At 33.6% G+C, this 22,104-nt stretch overlaps 1 protein-coding gene and 1 long non-coding RNA gene across 8 annotated transcripts; one reads left to right on the plus strand and one right to left on the minus strand.

The window, feature by feature from the left end:
• The first annotated feature begins 2,089 nt into the window (after nt 1-2,089).
• LOC122605442 lies at nt 2,090-10,113 on the plus strand. 7 transcript variants are annotated; one of them, XR_006324608.1, is made up of 8 exons: nt 2,377-2,393; nt 4,439-4,559; nt 5,680-5,752; nt 6,920-7,041; nt 8,017-8,416; nt 8,623-8,747; nt 9,255-9,464; nt 9,637-10,113. It is a non-coding gene; the product is annotated as an uncharacterized LOC122605442 (long non-coding RNA). The 7 variants fall into 7 exon arrangements; XR_006324609.1 differs by having other exon boundaries at nt 8,027-8,416; XR_006324610.1 differs by lacking the exons at nt 4,439-4,559; nt 5,680-5,752 and adding an exon at nt 2,090-2,208 and having other exon boundaries at nt 2,359-2,393.
• Nucleotides 10,114-10,980: 867 nt separating this feature from the next.
• Nucleotides 10,981-17,943, minus strand: LOC122606252. Its single transcript, XM_043779217.1, has 4 exons — nt 17,835-17,943; nt 11,889-11,928; nt 11,769-11,807; nt 10,981-11,582 (listed from the first exon to the last, which is right to left on the minus strand). Exons 2-4 carry the CDS (start codon nt 11,918-11,920, stop codon nt 11,336-11,338), a joined length of 318 nt encoding a protein of 105 aa, XP_043635152.1. The 5' UTR covers nt 11,921-11,928; nt 17,835-17,943; the 3' UTR covers nt 10,981-11,335.
• Nucleotides 17,944-22,104: the final 4,161 nt, after the last annotated feature.

Here is a 22,104-nt window from a genome sequence, read left to right on the forward strand (position 1 = left end):
AATTATTTTATTTCGTCTTCTTTTGAACAGACAATGTTTTTACTTGTACATTGAAATTTATGTATCGGTGATCAAAGCCTAGAAAGTATGTTAGCTCTATAGATGGATGATTAAGTTTAGTTAATTGAAATAAAAACTACTGCACTTCTTATTTTATATCTGCTGCTTATGTTGGATATATAATATTGTACAGCTGGTATGAATTTTGGAATGGATGGTGTTTCATGTACATTCGCCAACAAGTTTGTAACTAAGATCGATCAGTTAATGCCGGGGTTTGCAAAATCATCAAAGACCGGCATTGACACAACCTGTTGGAATATGATCACATAAAATGAACGTATGTCTGAAAAGTATTTAAGCCTACGGGGTCACACCTCAACGTGAATGTAACTATAAATTGATTAATATATTAAATGTAATTTATTAATTAATTTGATCACGAAAAACTAACGGAGATCCGTTAAAAGAGTTAAAAGTTAACGGTACTTAACTAACAGACTTAACGAAGAAGAGTTGGAATTAGGAAACAATTAGGAAACCCTCTATAATGTTCTAGGAGGGGATAAGGTCGACCTAGGGGTTTCAAAACCCTAAACTTGGCCATTAAGTTTCCTAAACACTATAAATAGAGGCCTAAGTTAATTGTTTTCTACACACAATTAATTAGGTTTTCTAAAACCCTAAAAATCTCTTCTCTCTCTCTCCCCTTGGTTCGTTCGATCCCCACAAGAAGAAAAGGGTTTTTGGTTTTTGCTTGGGTCGAAATTAGTAGCTAGAAACAAAGGGTTGTTCGGTTCGTGATCAAGTACTAGCATACATACGTTCCACCGTTGAGTGTGCAATCGTAGAGAGGTTAAGTTAAACCTTATTTTGTCTTCAATCTCTCCATAATAAGGTACAAATTATATTCCTTGGTTAATTATTTAAACTACATAGATCTTGTCTTCCGTTGCGTTCTTTGTGATTTGTTGTGATAATTAGTTATAAAACCCAACACAACCAACCTTACTTTAATATGTATCACTTTTACTTTAATATATACACCACCATCAACCCCGTATCCAACTCCCCATAAAAGACTCATTGAGTAAGATGATCAACTACTTGAACTAGTTTTGACCCCGTTTCACAGTCAAAGCCTTCATTTCATTTTTATAAATTTAACTTCTTGATATTGACTAACCAACCACAGCCCCATACATACACACTAGACAACACTTTATATTTTTTTTTGCCTATATCATACAATCTCAATAGCAGATGAGCATGGAAGAAACACATAAATTGAATGGAGGTGATAAGAGTAGAGGAAAGAAACAAAGTAAACATAAAAGTTAAATTTTGAAAGTGTGTATATAGATACATCTATGTATATGTGTATATATGTATATTGATTGTGTTTGGAAAAGATAATTGAAGATGTGTATAGATATATCAGTATATTTATGTATAGGGAAAAGTGAAGGTGTGAGAAAACACCACCCATTACACAACTTGGGTGAAATCTCTCTTTTAATCAATAAATATATAATGCATAAATAATGGGCCCTATGATTTTTTCCATATTAAAAAAATTAGCATGTGAAAGGGATTCCACCCAACTTAGGTGCCTACCGCACCACCTTCACTTCCCCCTTATGTATATGTATATTGATTGGGTTTGAAGAAGATTATTAAAGAAGATATATATACTTACATAGATACATGTGTATATAGATATGAAAGAAGTAAAATGTTTATATAAATGTGAATAGGTAAAACTAAATAAATGAAATCGAGGTGAGGGTATTTTAGAGAGGAGTATAGATATAATTACGACAAACACGAGGGCTTAACGAAATGACACTAACATTTTTTAGAGTGAGGGGCGGCTAATGAAAAAAAAAAAAGACTTCAAGGTAATGTAATGACAAAAAAGATTACAGGGGCGAAACATAATAATGGGGTAAACGATAGGGGGTTGCAATGAAATTAACTCAAACGTGAATGACTCGAAATACAAGTACTTGTTAAACTGCAATGACGTAAACCCGTTTACTTTCTCACCCACCTCTCTCTCTCTCTCCGCCGTTCAAAAAAAAAAAAAACCTCTCTTTCTCTCTTATCGTCTTCATACGAAACCCTATTTTATTGTCGGCAAACTTAATTAAAAAATCTATTCCGATTGAACTGATGTATCACCATGAATATTGTTTGCGATCTAAGGTATTTTTCTTTTCCTAACAGGACCATTATTATTATTATTATTATTATTATTATTATTATTATTATTATTATTATAGTTTGTGATCTCAGGTACGTTGTTATTATTGCGATCTCAGGTGTATAATTTTTTATTATTGTTTGGGATCTCAGGTATATTTTACCAGGATTATTGTTTGCGATCTCAGGTATTTGTTTTCTCACTTGTATTGTTGTTAATATTATGATTAGTTTGTGAACTTTGGTTGCGATCTAAGGTGTATAGTTATTACTCTTATTATTGTTTGGTGTCTCAGGTATATTTTACCATGAGAATTCAACTGTTCTCTTTTTTTTTTTCCCCGGTAAAAGTCTTTTACTTGCTACATTGTTATTTAGAAAACATATTATTCTTATGCTTTTTTGTTGTTTTTTATTATTGTTTTCGTTTGTGGTAATCTTTAATCATCAAAAATGAGCCAAAGTTGTTTATCTTGTCGATTTTGAGTTTTTGACCTTATAAAGGCTTGACTAGAGTTCTTGTTGAGCTTTTTGAGCAACATGTAGTTTTTGTGTATATGTCGTTAATGTAATTGTTAATTATACCGTATACTATTATGTGGCTATGGTGGACGTGGTGTACATGTATTCAATGTCTGTGTATATATATATATATATATATATATTTGTATAGACAAGTACTTGTTTAGAGATATATATATATATACATCTATATATATATATAATATAGTGAAGTGATCAAGTGAAAACTAAAACAAGGGTGAGAACCACTAAAAAACCATCCCTAAGAGCGGAGCCTTTAGAGTTACGGGCTATGATTGTATCGCCTCCAACCGCCACCATCTCTTATATCGCCGCTCATCAAATCCATATAATTCCTATACGCGTTCGGTGACAACCCCTTTGGAATGGATAAGGGCAACGCCATACTGTATCCATTCGTTTTCAACATATAACTCATATGACGTTTCACATTTGAATGAACAAAGAAAAGCATGTGATGCGATCCAATATACATAATTTAAGAGTTTGCAAGGTTCTTACAAAAAAATGGGTTCTCAAATTAAGGTCCCTTATGTATGTATGTATGTATGTATGTGTGTATGTGTGTGCTTTATTTTAACGAATGTGGTGTGTGTTTGACTGCCTACTTGTGGGAAACTGGGAATTAGAGCATTAGTATTTTTGAATATGAAAATATTTGAGCTTATAGCTAAATTTATCTACTAGGATTGTGACAATACTTGTAGCTAGTAGATAAGTTTATGTCTTAGGAGTGTGGCAATACTTGTAGCTGAATATATCTGTTCATATACACCTAAAAGCGAGGCAAACATCTACACACGAAGACATCAGGTGAACTAGCATGCCGAAGGAAACCGTCTAAAATCTAAATACCATACTCATATACCATTTTTCTATATTTGTACAAAAGTTTTATCAAATAATAAAGAATAAAGAAGCCTTGAGCAAGATGCTGAAGGCTTTAACAAAAAAACATTTAGTCAAAGTAGACTACAAAAAGTTCAACTTCTTACATCGCTTAAACAACCAAAGAAAAGATAGCGAGATAGATGAAAGCACCTCTCACATACTTGGATTGATTGATTTGAAGAAGATTTATTACAATGCTTCCAAATCGACGATTACCACTTGAAACAAATGACTCTTAACTACGTTTTTTCGCGATTGTAGACATATGGAGAAGTATTTTACTAAACTTGGTTGGTATGAATTTAACAAGTCCATGGGGGGTGGATTGGTTGATCTAACCAATCGCTAACTTCATACGAATCTGCCAATCTGCTAGATTTGGATGAATCTAACTGCAACCCACTAAACACTGTTTAACTTAAAAGCTATTACAAGTAAATTGTCTAAAGACTATCTTCTAGAATGTTGTTGTCACACGGAGATGCACCAACACTAAGGAATGCTCTCCAATATTCTTTGTTATGCTCTTCAATATCCTTTGCTGTAGTTGTATGACAACCCTTAATTGATAGAATCTTCCTGAACGGAGTATGTTTCTTAGCACCTTTAGCTTGGACCCTCATCGCCAAGCTAGGGCCTTGCGCGCTCTCGCTGTTCGCAAAGCCATATTTAGCTTTCTTTGGGACAGTCTCACCACCGATTCGGACCATTACGTGTTTTGTTTTCGACATTCGTAGAATCTCTATTGGTTTCTTGCTTTAAATGAATCCTCTACTTCTCCATTTTGGTTTATTTGCAGGGTTCTAAGTATTACTAGCATCACACACGTGCTTGTCTCTCTAAAGGTGTAGCCATGCTCTTAGTAATCTTCATGCACCACCCAATAATCAATGTGTGTGCATCGGCGTTTGCTATGGCAGGTAAGAATTAGGCGGGCATCCCTCCTTTTCAAACTTAAGTTTGCAACAACTAAGTGGTGTGAAATTATAAGCTCCATTATCGTGTGTCCTGTTTCTCGCCTAAGTCCATGCCTGAGCGACCATTAACTTTCTTGTATCCGTTTATTTATGCTCTTGTATCTTTCTGTATGTGTTTGTATATCATTCTTAGTCGTTGATACTATGAGTCTCCTCTCACAAGCTCATCTGATGAGTCCCACAAGGTTTTTTACCTCTCATAGTCTCACTTTAGGTATATCATTATTTTTCATAAATACTAGGAGTATCCTCTCGAGGGTTTCTGCCTCTCTTAGGCCCGCTTGAGGCATATATCTTTAGGTGCTATAATGACTCTCAATCCCTGATTCATGATATGTTACCTTGTACTCATTTCCCTTTCTCGTATGAGACCTAATCCGTTTGGTCTGTTGGAAGCATTGTAATGCCCACATTTCTTTTAGTCAAGGAATCAGCTAGCTTTAGAAATTTTCCATCTCTAGGTACAACCTGTTCATGACTTCTTTGAAATCAAACAAAATGGTAAGGTTGTAAATGAAACTAAAGAAAATGAACATGGTTGATTATGTTTGTTAGTTATATTTAACTTAATTTAAGGAACATAAATAAAGACTTAAAAGTTTTTCAGATGTTTGTTTGCATAGCTCTAGCCAAACAAAGTACCCAAACATTAAACGAATGTCTTTTTGTATGCTAAAAAGTTAACATGAAATTTATGTTAGTAATACATTTTTTACCCATATTTGCATGCTGAATAATTCTATCTCTAGTAGGTTTTTACTAATAGTATCAAACTGGCTGGTGGGGCACTAAATGTTGATGTATGCTATATGTCCAAAACGTCAATGAGAATTACGTTGCTGCTCATGGTAACACGTTTTTCCGTTATTGCTACTGCACTGTGTTTGGAATGAATCTCTGCTGTTGATATTATTGTTTAATAATTCTAGGAGTGTAACCAAAACTCATCGATGCCTAGTCATTTTAACTGCGTAACCAAAACTCATGTATGTATAGGTAATAATGTACTTTGTAACCCAATGTTCTATTGCTGATCCTACTTGCATGATTCGTGCGGTTTCAGGTAATGCATCTGACAATGTGTATGAAAGTTACGTTCATGGAGATATTGTAGATATACTTATATTTCAGTCAATGTAAGATCTTGACACCAAAAGTTATTCTATGTTATAGTCCTGTCTTTGAAAGTCATCTCTTAAAGATCAATGCATAGGTACTTCGTTAAAACTTAAACGTTACAGTTATACTTCTTACATGTCAAGAATGCTGTATTCTATGAAGTATAGGGTTGGTTGGCAATGGTAAGCAAGTTAAGATGTACAATCCAACATATTGGGTTGTGATTACTGGGATAATTGTGGAAGGAGTTTTGGGGCTTACAAACTAGTCAAACGAACAATACTCCAATGACGTTGTGTAACGTGCGGCAAGTACCTTACTAGTTTATAACATAACTATTCAGGATCTTGGCCATGTGAGGGGCACTTTAGCTAAGCCCTTCCAATCATGTGTTAGGAACAATTGCACAGCAGAAGTAATAAGCAAGAAAAACAAAGAACACGAAAAATTTAACATGGTTTGGTCACAATGTGTGACTTAATCCACTAGGGCTGCAACTAGGATTTCATTAGCTCAGTACAACAAGACTTACAATGCATGGTATTTGTTATTTTAGCTTTATTCATGGGTCCTCTCCTTTTTAGGTGTATTCAACCAATAGCATGATCAATAGTAATGTAGCTTCATAGGGGCGCACAACAACACTACTTTTGAATGGTAGTGAGTTCGTGGTTTGCCAAACTATCGAGCCATTATCACCAATGGTATCTATGTTTTCTGCAATTTATAGAAGTTACCCAAATTACCAATCTGTTGATCCTCAAGGACTTTCAATCTAGATTCCAAATCAAGCTTCTAACTACTGTATTTTTTAACTGCGAGATGTATTAATAAACTAGCAATTGTTAGCACTTTAGATGAGGCTTTGTACCGTAGCTTAAGTATAAGATGACTGCAAGTCTGCAACAAGGTTTCATTTGTGAATACTATGAATTGACGACTTATCAGAGTGGATTTTCACATGAATGTAAAAGTAATATAATTGACTTTGATAAGATGAAGTAAATGTATCTTTGGGTTTATTTAAAAATTCAAAATTTCTCTTGCTGTGGGTAAACGATTGGATTTTATAAGTATCTACATGTGTCTCTGTGTGTGTTTTGGGTACATTCAATGACTTCATATAAATGTTTTAGAACATATTGTTAATGGAGAAATCTTCAATGTATTTCCACTTTTTGAAGGTACTATGAATTGGGACCAGATGATCTGCCCTACGCTGCCAAGTTTAATGATTGTTGTGGAGTAGAGGAACCAAATGCATCTGGCTGCACAACCAGCTTCCATACTTTCTTCCAAAGCAAAGGTCTGGCATGTTGTTTTTTAAATTAAGAGTAGGATAATCAAACCACCTATCATGAATTTTACTTATTTTTGGTCGACTTAGGAAGTCTGGCTCATACTTTATATCATGGTTTTAAAAACCGGACCGGCTGGTCTGACCGGTTCAACTGTGAACTGGAAGGCCAACCGGTCCTTTACATTGGTACAAGTCATCACTATAGATATTATTAAAGATGGAGTGCTACCGCCGAGAATCGAACATGGGACACACCGTTTCACAGAAACACTCCATGATTATATTTGACGTTAGTATTACTACACTTTGGTTTCATATTTTTATTGTCTAAAAGACATTTTTAAGGTTTTATTTTTTATAATAGTAAAACATAAATGACCGGTTTTTCCGGTCCGGTCTGACCAGTTGAACCTCGAACCCCTCGCTAGACCTGTTCGATATGTGGTCCAGTTTTGAAAATATTGCTTTTTATACATCTATTATTCAAAATTAAATGTATATACAGCATAAGTGTTCATTTACCAAGCCCATTCGACTATTATCACATGCCTCATCAACAAAGGCACGTCAACTATTATATAAGGTTTTTATAATACGTTTAAGAAGTAAGAACACATTTGTTGTAACAGACGTCGAATAAAAATAAAAAACATAGACATCGGATCAAAAGTCTATTGACATCAAGGTTGTTCATTATTTTTCTGATATTTTGGTGAAACAATCATGTCTTTACTAACATCTGTACATAACCATTTTGGTGAAACAATCAAGTATGTCTTTACTAACATCTGTACATAACATAACCATTTTGTCGACTGAGGCGGTTAATAGGATATGATTACTTGAAAATCCAGGCATGTTGCTTAATACATTGCATCGTTTGTAAATGTGGGGAAAAACTTAATAGATGATGGTTGTATAAACTGTTGATTGAAACCCAAGAAGTCAAACCAACTCAACAGCATTTCTCATGGTTGGTAGATTTTTCTAGTCGGTCTAGGAAACTTGATCTTGCATTGAAGTTTATCAAGGCACTGAAAGCTAGGCAAGTGCAAGGAGGGCATTGTTCAGTGGTTGCAGAACAGGCTATACAATGGAGACAACGATTCAGGAAAAATGCTGCTGAATGTGTTCTTCAATGGGCTCTGTCTAACTTGAGTGGTTACATGCTTGCATCAACCATGTATGCAGTATGCTGCACTGGTGGGATGCTGCTACAAGGATCAGAGACATAGTAAAATATAATAATGTTAAGGCTGTATCTACATACAGCATGGTTCGTTTTAGTAGAAGTGCTGAAATATAATTGCTGGAGATGGAAATGATCGTTCGTCCATGAGCTACTATTGACGAATTACACAAGTGTGTGAAGATGGTAGTGGTACGAGCTAATTAGTACACATTATTATGGTGTATATATATGTATATATAAACAACATTGAATGAAAGATTACACACACACCCATTGATATAATCTTTTAGCCAACGTGGGAAATTGTTTAATTTTGTTGACTTAGTTTTGCTATCCACACTGCTGTTTTCTAATGCTGCGTTTGTTTTTTGTAATGCTACATTTTCTCTTTTCAGGCTGTTGTTTGGGCCACTAATCAGACTCTTATAGTGATTGGAATTGGTTACCAAAGCAGGTACTTCAAGTGCTCAATCTTTACCTGCCAATGATAGATACCATCTGCATCGCAAAAATCATCATGGTCAGTTTGCATATTAGTCATGTATTTACAAGTTTTAACAACCCCTTTTGCAAAATTGTATTGTTCTTGAATGCTTATCAACATGTAATTCTTAATAGAGTTTTGTGCTATAAACACACATAGATAGGCTTTCATCGCCTTTCTTGCTTAAATTTTATCCGTCAAAATTTCAGTCACGGGATCATCTATTAAGGTATTATAAGTTCATTGGAGATCAGTATCCATATGTTGTGGTCAAAATAGCTCTTGTATACAGTAAAATTGATTTTTAGGATTGCTCGTAATATGTGCAATATTCTGGCAGTCAAAAGATGGATGTATTGGGTTCCGGGCTGTAAGAACATCTGTGTGACATTAGTCTCTTGTTGCAAATTCTGCATCTCTAGGTTAACCTGTCATGTGATATTTTTTTTTTTTCGTTATGATTTAAAGGTGCGGGAGTCTTTCTTAGAATATCCGTGGAATTTGATCACATATTCACAGAAACTCTATATCAATCATTGGCAGGGGATTGAGAGTTGCCATTGAAGGATGACCACAGCCTTCTGCTGCCATGGATGTGAAAGCAGTTGCAGAAGCTGAAGCAGCTCCTTTACTAGCTGAAAAGGCAGCAAGGAAAGCAGAGGTAGCAGAAGCAAATGCAGATTACTTGTTTCCCGCAGCAAAGCGCAAGATGTTTTTCAAGTAATGCTTATCAATAATTGGCAGGGGATCCAGGTTTATCTCACTGTTTCGATTATATAAAGAACTCATGAAACCAAATAATAAAGTATAAACTGAAATAAAAAAAGGAAGCAAGAATTGTAGCTTTATTAATATTACTAGATATTTGATTCTGAAGTTCTAGACTCTGAAGTTTTCTAATATTTAATTCCCTATTCTTGCACAGGAAGCGTTTATTCGGCCTAATAAATGACCTACCGCACCATCTTTGAAGTCATAATAGAAAGGAAGCATTAAAGTACAGATACTGCAATGAACAACTCGCCTAAAATGCTAAAAGGGCCAATAACACGCAACAGGCTACAGCCACTCCAATAATAAAAAATTTGGTCAAAGTGAAGATGATTTTGGGTACTTCCCATGGGATGACGTGGATGAGCGCTGCTAACGACATGGTAATCATCATCGCTATGATCAAAGCAACTAATGTCAGACATAGGTTGTGATGCTTTTGTGTTGGTTTGTTTCCTGCTTCTCTAATAAGTTGCAGTATACCCAGGAGCACCGACGAACACCCAGCGCTGCAAGCAGCGAACTGTGCGAGTTCCCTGAAACTGTAAAGAAAATAAAAATGTTAAACAAGAGTTCCCTGAAACCTACTTGTATTTTACTGTCAACAGAATGTTCTTTAATTAGGTAGTAATTTTCGGGAAAAAAAAAAGGTTAGAAAAAGAAAGTATGTGATACAACTAAAACAATTCACAAAATGGTAAGAAAGAAATCAAAACAGGATCAGACTGAAAAGGAACTAAAAAAAATACACAAAATGGTAAGAAAGGACCAAAAACAGGACAAGACTGAAAAGGAAAAATTTCATAGTAAACCTGAATTACATATTTACCCCTTTTAAGTTTTAAAATTCATATATACCCAGTTTTAATTAGAGCATACCCATCATTGAAGCATTTTACTAATCTAATTAACATTCATTTTTGCTAGTCCACCTATTAATCACATGAAGCTCATATTTATGTTTAAATCATTTAGATCTTACACATGCTCCAAAGGGTATAACATAACCAACTTCACTCTCTATGGGTTAAATTCCAACGATTATATGTCTACTATTCATTTTCAAGATTTGATAATGTTGCCTACATCGATATGAGGGTAGAAAGCTGTAAGATTCAAATCGGGGTAAATTCAAACAATCATAAATCAGGTTTTTACCTAGAAGCCTTTGATATTTCTCAAAGAAATGCAAAACCTATGGAAATATGACCAACAGCAGACTCGCTTACGCTATTTGTAACACACAAACATGTTTTGTTTAGAAGAGGATTTGCCCTACTCTGCTCTTCTTGACACCAAGAAACTCACCATTGTTTTATTGTCACCATATCAGTGGTACAAATAAACTATTTAAGAGTATGAAACAGAATATAAGCTTTGATTTTGATTTGGGCACATATGATAGAATAAATTTGAAGTTTTTTAATAGGGTAAATATATAATTAAGGTGTTATTATTGCATATATACGAAATTCGCCTTTAAGAAAAAAAAACAGAATGAACTTCAAATTTAATTTCATATAGCATAATCAAATGTCTAACAAATAAAAAATATTACAGACATGTAAAAACATCTGCTATAAGTGAGGTGCACAGAACCGGTTTTTCTACATGTTTTGGCTTGGAAACCGAGCCGGTTTTTACTCAAAAGCTCAAACCCGACTTTTGACCAAAAACCGGTTCGTTAAAGCTAAGACATCTAACAAATAATAACATTACAGACATGTAAGTAGAGGGGCAGAAAACAGAGCCAATTTTTACTCAAAAGCTCTAACCCGACTTTTGAGCAAAAACCAGTTCGGTCTTTTGGGCTTCGGTTTTTGTTGAAGCATGTATTGAACTAGGCTTATAACTCACGTGAATGGGTCAGTGGGAGGACTCTCTGTCTGACCATTAACCACAGCACCCTCTGGACCACCAACCACAGTAGGACGACTCACTCGATCAGCAACTACAGTATGACGACTCACTCGACCAACAACCACAGCAGGATGACTCTCTGGACCAGCAACCACAGCAGGATCACTCTCTGGACCAGCAACCACAGCCACAGTAGTGCCAGAGCCCGATCCAGAACCGGTAGTGGAACCACCACTACCTCTGCAAAAAAAAAAAAAAAAAACAATTAAGAAAATAAAACAATATAAGATTGAAAGTTAATGACAAATATCTACTTACAATGAACCTGGATTAAAAGAATTATAAAAAGAATTATAGAAAAGTATTTTATAAGTTGTTTCCTGTACATAGAAAACTAAATCGTGATTAAGCAGTGTCTAAACTTACTCATATATGTGGTGCTGAGAAGCATCGATAGGAATGTCGCTGCAAAAATAAATAAATAAATAATTAGAAAGCAATTCAATAACTATAACAAGGTGTTGCCAAAACAATTAATTTACTTACTGTAAGCTGGATGATGATCTACTCCCTACCATGAGAGACACTGACAAAAAATACTGAAAGGTTAATATCCTGAGAACTTGTACAAAGAAAGCTGTACAATTAATATTTACATGAGCCTTAACATTCCAAGGCTAATACCACTACTTCTATCAAACTAGAACAACAGAATTCAAATACTTTTCTAATGACTACATATACAAAAGCTTATACACAGTCATCCTTCTAATTCCACCTCTCCAGGTCAGAACAGAACCTAAACCATTCAACCATGAGCAGAGCATTATTCAGCCCTTAATGCATACAACACACGTCCGACATACTCAGCCTACTTTTGTCCTACAATATTTGGCTGAATAGCCCACTTCTCATATTTCCTAATAACATGTTCAGTTTTCCTAACCTTTAACCCCATAAGCCTCAATTTTATAGCTTCCCATATACTCTCAATAACAGCATTCTCAGTTCTTTCCTCACCACAAACATTCTTCTATTCGCTCCCAAAATTAGCCTTCCCACAACATTAGCTACTGCATTACTCTTAGACTTTGATGACATTATGGTCACAATGTTCTCCCAATCACCATTCAATCCTGAAACCGAACTCTTCTTTAGCATTTCTTCCCACACCTTCTTTGAAAACTTGCTGATAGAACCCTAAGTTGATTTGATTGATTGAAAATAAAAGGTTTACAGATAGATGCCAAGGGTGGTCTCCAAGTACAAGGTTGTTACTGAGCAAAATAGTATTAATATACAATAATATACAAAAAAAGGATTTGAGTCAGTATTGTAAGAAAGTAATAGTTCAGGGGGTCATTCTGTAATATTTTCATAAGTCTGATAGGAGTCATTAGGAGCGGCTATCATTGTAAGAAAGTAATAGTTCTGGCGAACTTGATTCCGTCATCGTCTCCGGCGAGATCATATTCTACGGTGACACCTATTTCACCAATTTCCAATCATTTATCAACCGTTGATTCTCTTCTCTAACTGTCCATATCAATGGCGGCAACACGTGGCAATGATCTGGAGCGAATTCAGAAGGATTTGGCGCAATCTCAAAAGGATTGGGTGTTAGGAACAGCAGCGGACGCAAAACAGAAAAATAAATAAAGAACAACACGAGAATTAACGTGGTATCTTACACAATATGTGTGAACTAATCCACGGCTGCAACTTAGGGATTTTATTAATACTCAGTATGACAATAGAATTACAATAGAGAGGGATATATATAAGAGAACAGCTAGGGTATTAAACTTGGTCCCCAAGGAAACCTAAAAGAGCCGTATTTAATAAAACAGGCCCAAGAAGGCCTTCACGCCCAACAATCTCCCACTTGAAGGCCTTGCGAAAAAACTTCAGCCCGCCTTTCAAACAATATCCCGGTCAGAACAAGTAATCCTAAAACACATGGAACATAAGAACAGGTCCAGCTCAACGAACAAACCAAACTTCAAACCATAGCACACCTAGTTGCAGCGGACCCCCACTCGTTAGCAAACAGAGGGCCCCGTTGGAGCCTCAGATGACTCCAACTCCAACACGGTCTTAACAGACCCCGACTTTTCATCCTCAATCCCAACTGATTCCCATAGACTCAAACCATCAGATGCAGGGACTCTCAGAGGAACACTCTCCACTAACGGTAACTTCTCAGGAGAGATTTCATTCGGATCCCTAGTCTTCCGGACCCAACGTAGATTTCCAGACTGTGTCGAGCTACTCCCACTGTCACGAAACTCCCGTACACGTTCAGACTTCCGAATACGCTCAAGCGGATTACCTGGAGTCCCAAAGTTCTTTACCGTCGACTGAACTCATTTAACTACCGAATCGGCGAGCCCGACTTTGGCGTTCGTCTTAACAGGGGTGGTCATTTCCCCAGACGGAACAGACACCATATACAACGACCCCTTCTTGAAACCCCTAGCAACCACGAGATTTCCCTTAACGACCTTCCACTTTCCACCACCAAACTTAACGTTTAAACCTTGTTCATCCAACTGCCCAACGGAGATCAACTTCGTTTCAAGCCTCGGAATAACCCTGACGTCACACAAAGTCCAAGTAGTGTCCAAAGTAGTAAGAAGATCCAAATACCCCATGCCAGTCACATCAAGAATTTCACCGTTTCCCAGCCTAACCTTGCCAAAATCGCCATTTTTAACATTCCACGTGCAATCATTGCTATGGGTAGCATGGAATGATGCACCGGAATCCATGACCCGTGAATCCACACTGCTTTCAACACACATCATCAAGACATCATCTTCGGAGTCGCTTGCTGTTGCAGTGTTCAATCCATCAGAATTCTTTTTCGGAGAATTCTTATTCGGACATGGACTCCTGTAATGTCCAGTCTCGTTGCAGTCCCAACATCGCACACTCGGACGAGCCCTAGACGAGCTCCTGCCCTGACCCTTGCTGCTCCCATTATCTCTGCTATTATTTCTTCCCCTGCCAACATGTAACAAATCAGAAGAAGACCCACCCTTTGCACTTCTTCGGCGAATATCTTCGCCCAGTACCAAGTCGCGAATCTTTTCAAAAGTCATCCCGTCAGCTCCCACCGAGCTTGTAACAGCACTTACAGTCCTGGACCAACTATGAGGCAGTGAAGATAGCAATAGTATAGCCTTGGTCTCTTCATCGAAATTCGTTCCCACAGATTGTCATCTGGTCAAAATAGAATTTAGATCGTTTATGTGCACGGTAACTGAGCTCCCCTCTTTCATTCTCATATTAAACAACTCTCTCATCAAGAATACCTTATTAGCAGCAGACGGTTTCTCATACATGTTTGACAACGCCGACATCATACCACTGGCAGTAGTTTCAGACATGATGTTGTAAGCCACGTTTTTAGTCAAACTCAGTGTAAAAACCCCTCTCGCTTTCTTATCTTTCGTATCCCAAAGAGCTGCCTGTTCTTCATTCCTCTTCTCCGGTTTTTTACCAATAACCATGTCCAGATCCTTTTGACCAAGTAATGCTTCAATCTGTATTTTCCACCAACTATAATCCGAACCGTCAAACTTTTCAATCACAAACTTCCCGTCTTCAGCCATAATGACAAACGATAATAAATAACCAAAGTTACCCGGCTTCAACTTAGTTGATTAACACCCGTCAATGAGAATCAAACAAAACAAAAAACCAATCAAACAACAACCTTATATCTTCCAATCAATCAATCACCACCAAAACCCTCAAAATTCAGAAACCCTAATCGCCAAAACTGATCTAAAATCAAACAAATCAACCAAACAGAATTACCTCAATCGGATCTTGAACAGATTTCTCAGACCTAATCGGCGAACAAGAGGTTAGTAGAGGCTGCCAAGATGTTTCAGTAGCTGCAACAGCAGTTTCAGATCGAACAGGAAGAAAAACAGCAATGCAGTAGCTAACAGCAGCAGTAAACAGAAGATCACAGCGGCGAACAAGGGTGAGCAAAACCCTAATCGCAACAGAACAGCAGCGGCAGCAGTTGTGAACAGCATCAGCAAGAAACAGAATCAGAACAGATCAAAACCGAACAGCAGCAGCAGCAGCAAACGAATTAAGATAATTCGAACAGCAGCAGCCACAATCGATTTTGAAGAAAAACTGATCACTGAAACCCTAGCCTAGCTCTGATACCACTTGTTAGGAACAGGTTGCACAGCGGAAGCAAAACAGAAAAATAAATAAAGAACAACACGAGAATTAACGTGGTATCTCACACAATATGTGTGAACTAATCCACGGCTGCAACTTAGGGATTTTATTAATACTCAGTATGACAATAGAATTACAATAGAGAGGGATATATATAAGAGAACAGCTAGGGTATTAAACTTGGTCCCCAAGGAAACCTAAAAGAGCCGTATTTAATAAAACAGGCCCAAGAAGGCCTTCACGCCCAACATTGGGCGGAATCTCAAAAGGATTTGGCTCAATCACATAAGGATTTTGCACAAAAAAAGAAAGATTTAGCTTCTCAGATACAAACTATTGTATCTAGGCGAGCTGCCATGGATACATTACATCAGAATGTTGAATTTTTACAAAAACAGAACCAACAATTGGCCAGAAGTGAGGGTGATAGAGGAGGATCATTTGGAAAGGTCACAAAGCTTGAATTTCCCAGATTTGATGGTGATGACGTGGAAACTTGGTTATATAAATGTGATCATTATTTTACAATTGATGATACTCCTGAAACAAACAAGGTAGATATGCAGCAATGCATATGGATGGCAGAGCATTGCAATGGCACTTAGGGTTTATGAAGGTCAATGGAAAACCTATGGAAGAGATGCTGTGGTCTGATTCTGAGAGATCTGTAAGTGCCAGATTTTCCTCAACCTTGGTGGAGGATCCAATGGGAGCTCTCAAAACACTAATTCAACAAGATGAATTAGATGACTACTGTAATGAATTTGATGCACTCCTTACTAAGGTAACACTCTCTGAAGATTATACAATCAATTTATTCATAGAGGGATTAAAACCTGAAATTAAGTGCCCTATAAGACTTTTCCAACGCAAAACATTGAAGGAAACATATGCCTTAGCCAAAATGCAAAATTCTGCTAATAAATCTTTAGGAAGCGGTAATTTGCAGTCCACTAGTTATGCTCCAAGACAGTTTAAACCTGCACCATTGACTAATATGGCCAAGCAGCCTTTGTTAGCTTAACCAGTCACCTCTGTTCCATCTAATGCCCTAGTTCCAACCAGAATTACTAGTAAAGCAATGGAGGATAAGAGGAGTAAAGGGAGAGTGTTTTTACTGCAATGAGAAATTTAGCTAATAAATCTTGAGTCTGCAAGCTTTCCTCGCACAACCATCCACATGATAAACATGTGACTAGGTGTACCTTGTGAAAACCAACAAGCTTGCTCCAATGTAATTCCACAACGTTCTCCCGATAATCCTCCCATAAACTCTACATCCTTATGATCATTTTGTTTCCACACCACTCTATCAATACCGGACTTGGATTACATGGTTCTGTTTTTGAAATTTTAGGCCAGTTGTCTTATATACATTTACTACAAGTGATAAAGAGAAACAACAATGTCTATGTTTGCAAATACAAAAGACAAACTATAAAACTAAAATAACTGAACAAGAAGCATGAGTAACAATCTAAATGTGTGTATCACAATTTTTTTACAAACACATGACACCTGTTGTGAGAATATATGACACCTAATGTAACACATGTATATTAACCATCATAGAATTAACACTTATTCTTTCTCAATGCAAAACTTTCTGCCGCAAAATTTGCTATAAATTTGGATAATTCTGCAATGACTAATCATGCACACACAATTACAGTAGTCTCGCTAAGAAAATAGAACCTTTCAATCTCTATTTATTTTTTTATTACTCTTACACCAAGCAAGTGACATAACAAAAGGCAAAATCAAATACATAATCAAAGCAATGTTAAAAACGCGTAATGATCAATTCACTCAGCTCGCCACTTCCACTCATCATTATCAAACATATTAGCCACATTTGATGTTATTAACTTATTAAATGCATGTCACAAACTCTGAATTAAGAGTTCATATAAATCACCTAAAACATGCAAATACATACACAGACAATTATCGCATTCACTTTGATCCTTTTATTCACACAAAACCATTGTCTTCTTCTCCACCAACTAAATTTTGATCTATTTTTTTTGTTATTTTTTTGGCATTTTCTCCACATACATATAAGAAGCCTAATCTATTCATTCGATTTTCACAATAGCGTCATTTGATTTTCACATACATATGAGAAGCCTAATCTATTCATTTGATTTTCACATACTCAATTATCTTCGTTACAAGTAAGAGATGAACAACTACAATAAAACAATTAAAATAAAAATAAAAATAGGGCAATGCTGTGTAAACAAATAACATATAAATCAAGGCAAGAGATAGATGAGATACCTAGCGTCGGAAAACAAGAAAATTAGGTGGAAAGCGAAAATCCGGGAGAGAATTGGGGGGTGAGAGTGAGAGTGATAGAGCGAGAGTGAGAGTGAGAGTGCTACATTTGCCCCTTTATAACAAGGTTTGACTTCTTGACCGCGCATGTCATAATTGGGAATTATATCAATAGTAGTAGTTTTTTGTTTAAAAGTTTTTTGAGTTAATTTTGATTAACAATTGCTAAGTATATTCTTTTTAAAATGTTTAGTAACTTTTGTTTATTAGTCTCTAATTAAAAATATAATATAATAATTATAAATATAAAAGTTTAGAAGTTGTCTAAAAAAAAGTAAAATAAAGATAGTAATTACTAATAAAAAAAAGCTTAATTTTTTTTTTAAAAAAGGCGTGGATCATTCACTCGCAACATGGGATCTAACTTACGTTGTCTTAACCGGGTCCGTGCTAGAGAGCCCCCACACCCTCAATACCTAGTAGGAGGAAAAACTCTCAACCAAACCGCCTGAAGGCACGACATTTAATTGGGATAAAACTATGTCCCCTCTACAAGACTCAAACCTGCTTCACTGGATGACTTTATTGTGAAATTCCTTCAAATATCATTCCCATGTCTCGAACTCGAGACATTAGTAGATCATTAACGTATTTTTACTTTGTTACACATTAAACTTTTTAATGATAAATATATCCCATAAATTTATTTTTTTTTACGTGATTAAACTTATTTGACCTGATAATATGTAATAACATGTTAAACTTTCTTTTTTTCTTCTATATAATATGAAATAACAGTTATAAATTTCAGCTTCTCTTTCGTTTGTACCTTATTCTCATCCATTTATCGTTTATACTAATAAATAAAGTATTTTACTGCCTTTCATTTCTTAAAAAATTGATTTAATATAATTAAAATGTTATTAACTTAATATACTTATAATACTCTTAAGTAAATTAATTTACAATAATCAACTCTTTTAATTGTAAAATAACGACACTTCTTCATCATAAATCAATAACTTACACTATTCGTTGTTATTACCGACAAACTACCATTGCAACACGCTGGCATCTCCTAATATGGAACCAAATTCTTCATGATCAATCTTCGTATCACACATAAACCATCTTATATATTTGAAATATAAACCATCTTAAAATGGCTTCATTAAAAATATAGATCGATTGTGAACATACATGAATACCAAAAATATAAGTGTACAAAATTACTGACCCATATGATCATGACTATGTCCTAAGATGTTATCACCTCCAAAAAAGCAACTTTTACACACCAAAACTTCTGATCAATCTTCCTTTGGGTTTATAAAATTTGGAACAATTAAAGCGTAAGTAAGTGGTTATTGAGTATATCAATTCACAATATCAATTGACCTATCAAAATTCAAATCATAATATAATTAGACTTCTAATCTAACTTTCGTCTTTGGTAGTTTACCAACACGGTTCAATTCAATAACTCAGGTGTGTGGCTCATTAATCATCAAATTTCAACTCATTATATTATTTTATTCTCACGTTCTTTCAAACATTTGCACCATTTACAGTATCGTTTTTAACGAATGAATATTGATAGCCAAACAACATAATTGGTAACATTACCACTCAATGGTAGTACTACTAAAAATCCTCAAATTACTATCTTAAGTGCCCTAATTTCAAGTAACAACGTAAAGAAATTATGCCTCAAACAATAGTTGAAGCTAAATAAAAAACTTTACTAGGCAATTCTACCTTTCTTCTTTGTCTTCCTTTACTCACAACACATACCCAAACATGCCTCACTTGAAATATCATTAGATGATGGTACTATAATAATAATTATTATTGTTAATTAAAGTTTGATATTGGCTTTCTTCCTTCTAGTGCTCGGCACACCACACCCACATAAATCCTTAACTCCAAGTTTACTAGCTAATTAAAGAGTGTTGTTATTATTATTATTATTATTATTATTATTATTATTATTATTATTATTATTATTATTATTATTATTATTATATTATTATTATTATTATATTATTATTATTATTATTATTATTATTATATTATTATTATTATTATTATTATTATTATTATTATTATTATTATTATTATTATTATTTATTATTATTATTATTATTATTATTATTATTATTATTATTATTATTATTATATTATTATTATTATTATTATTATTATTATTATTATTATTATTATTATTATATTATTATTATTATTATTATTATTATATTATTATATTATTATTATTATTTATTATTATTATTATTATTATTATTATTATTATTATTATTATTATTATTATATTATTATTATTATTATTATTATTTATTATTATATTATTATTATTATTATTATTATTATTATTATTATTATTATTATTATTATTATTATTATTATTATTATTATTATTATTATTATTATTATTATTATTATTATTATTATTATTATTATTATTATATTATTATTATTATTATTATTATTATTATTATTATTATTATATATTATTATTATTATTATTATTATTATTATTATTATTATTATTATTATTATTATTATTATTATTATTATTATTATTATTATATTATTATTATTATTATTATTATTATTATTATTATTATTATTATTATTTATTATTATTATTATTATTATTATTATTATTATTATTATTATTATATTATATTATTATTATTATTATTATATTATTATTATTATATATTATATTATTATTATTATATTATTATTATTATTATTATTATTATTATTATTATTATTATTATTATTATTATTATTATTATTATTATTATATTATTATTATTATTATTATTATTATTATTATTATTATTATTATTATTATTATTATTATTATTATTATTATTATTATTATTATATTATTATTATTATTATATTATTATTATTATTTATTATTATTATTATTATTATATTATTATTATTATTATATTATTATTATTATTATTATTACTAAAAACTTTAGATACGTTCTTTTCCTCTTTGAAGTTAAAAGGATAAATGGAAACTCGAATAAAAATGAATTAAGAAGAAGACCGAATGTCCTTTTGCGGTTTTTACGCATTTTCCTGAAAATTCTTCATAATCGCCACAAACAGAAGTATCATATTTATTATCTATGTCATCCATTAAAGGTTCGTTTGTTATAATTAGTAGGAAAAATGGATTAGATGAGTCACTGTGATTATTTAACTTAAGGCCACATTATTATGGTTTTAAATTTAAAGGGTATAATACACACTAACACCAACTTAATGAGTTTTATAATCACAATGAACCTCAATAAATCAACTCTTAAATCAAACACAAATGAGTTTTATACACACACTAATTAACACCGACTTTCTCTCTTTATTTCAAAATGCGGTTTGATTTATCGGTGATCGGTTCTATCATATTCTTCATGTCCAACTTCTCTACAATCATTGACTTCTTCAATATATTCTAAGCATACTACTTTTGTGTCCTCTAAATCCATCTCGTTGCTGTAAAATTAATGTTGCATTAAAATTAATTATTCATTCATAAACTTCTCTTACGTTGGAAAAATGTTGAACTTTGAAATCGTATACAACTGATATTGAGTTGGGTTGCCGTCATAGATTCGAACGTTGCCAAATTACTAAATGGGAAGTAGTGATGACATATATAAGGAAAGTTTAGGCTTCAGCCATAGGCAAAACTACATCAAATAAAAATTAGCCCGGGTTACGGGTCTTGATTTATGTAGTGTAATTTAGTTTTAAAATAATGTATTTTTTTTAATTGGTGTTACTACTAAAACAAATATGTAATATCAGTTAATATAACTAACTTTGAACTTTTAAAAGGTTATCCTAATAATAAAACTCAGACGTAATTGTCAACGTCAATTGTAATTAAACTACTAAATATTGTATGTATATATATAAGTCGATTTCGATGGAGTTGCTTGATATGACTTATATAAAACAACACCATCATTAATATTGTTATTTATGTATCGGTTGGTTTTAATTCAACAGACATGTTTAGGAACATTATTAGCAAAGGTAAACATACGCACAAATTCAAACATAAGACTAACTTCTTTATATAATCATGTCTATGTTACCTCACTAATTACCTGAACCTAAGCAAATGATTTCTAGATGGAACTCCTGTAGTTAAGTTCGTTATTATTTAATGCAACTTAGATTATTGGGAAATTTACTTAGATGTCCAAATAGAGAGGACTAGT

The sequence above is a fragment of the Erigeron canadensis genome, chromosome 6 (genome assembly GCF_010389155.1).
Source record: "Erigeron canadensis isolate Cc75 chromosome 6, C_canadensis_v1, whole genome shotgun sequence".
Classification (NCBI taxonomy): Eukaryota; Viridiplantae; Streptophyta; class Magnoliopsida; order Asterales; family Asteraceae; genus Erigeron; species Erigeron canadensis.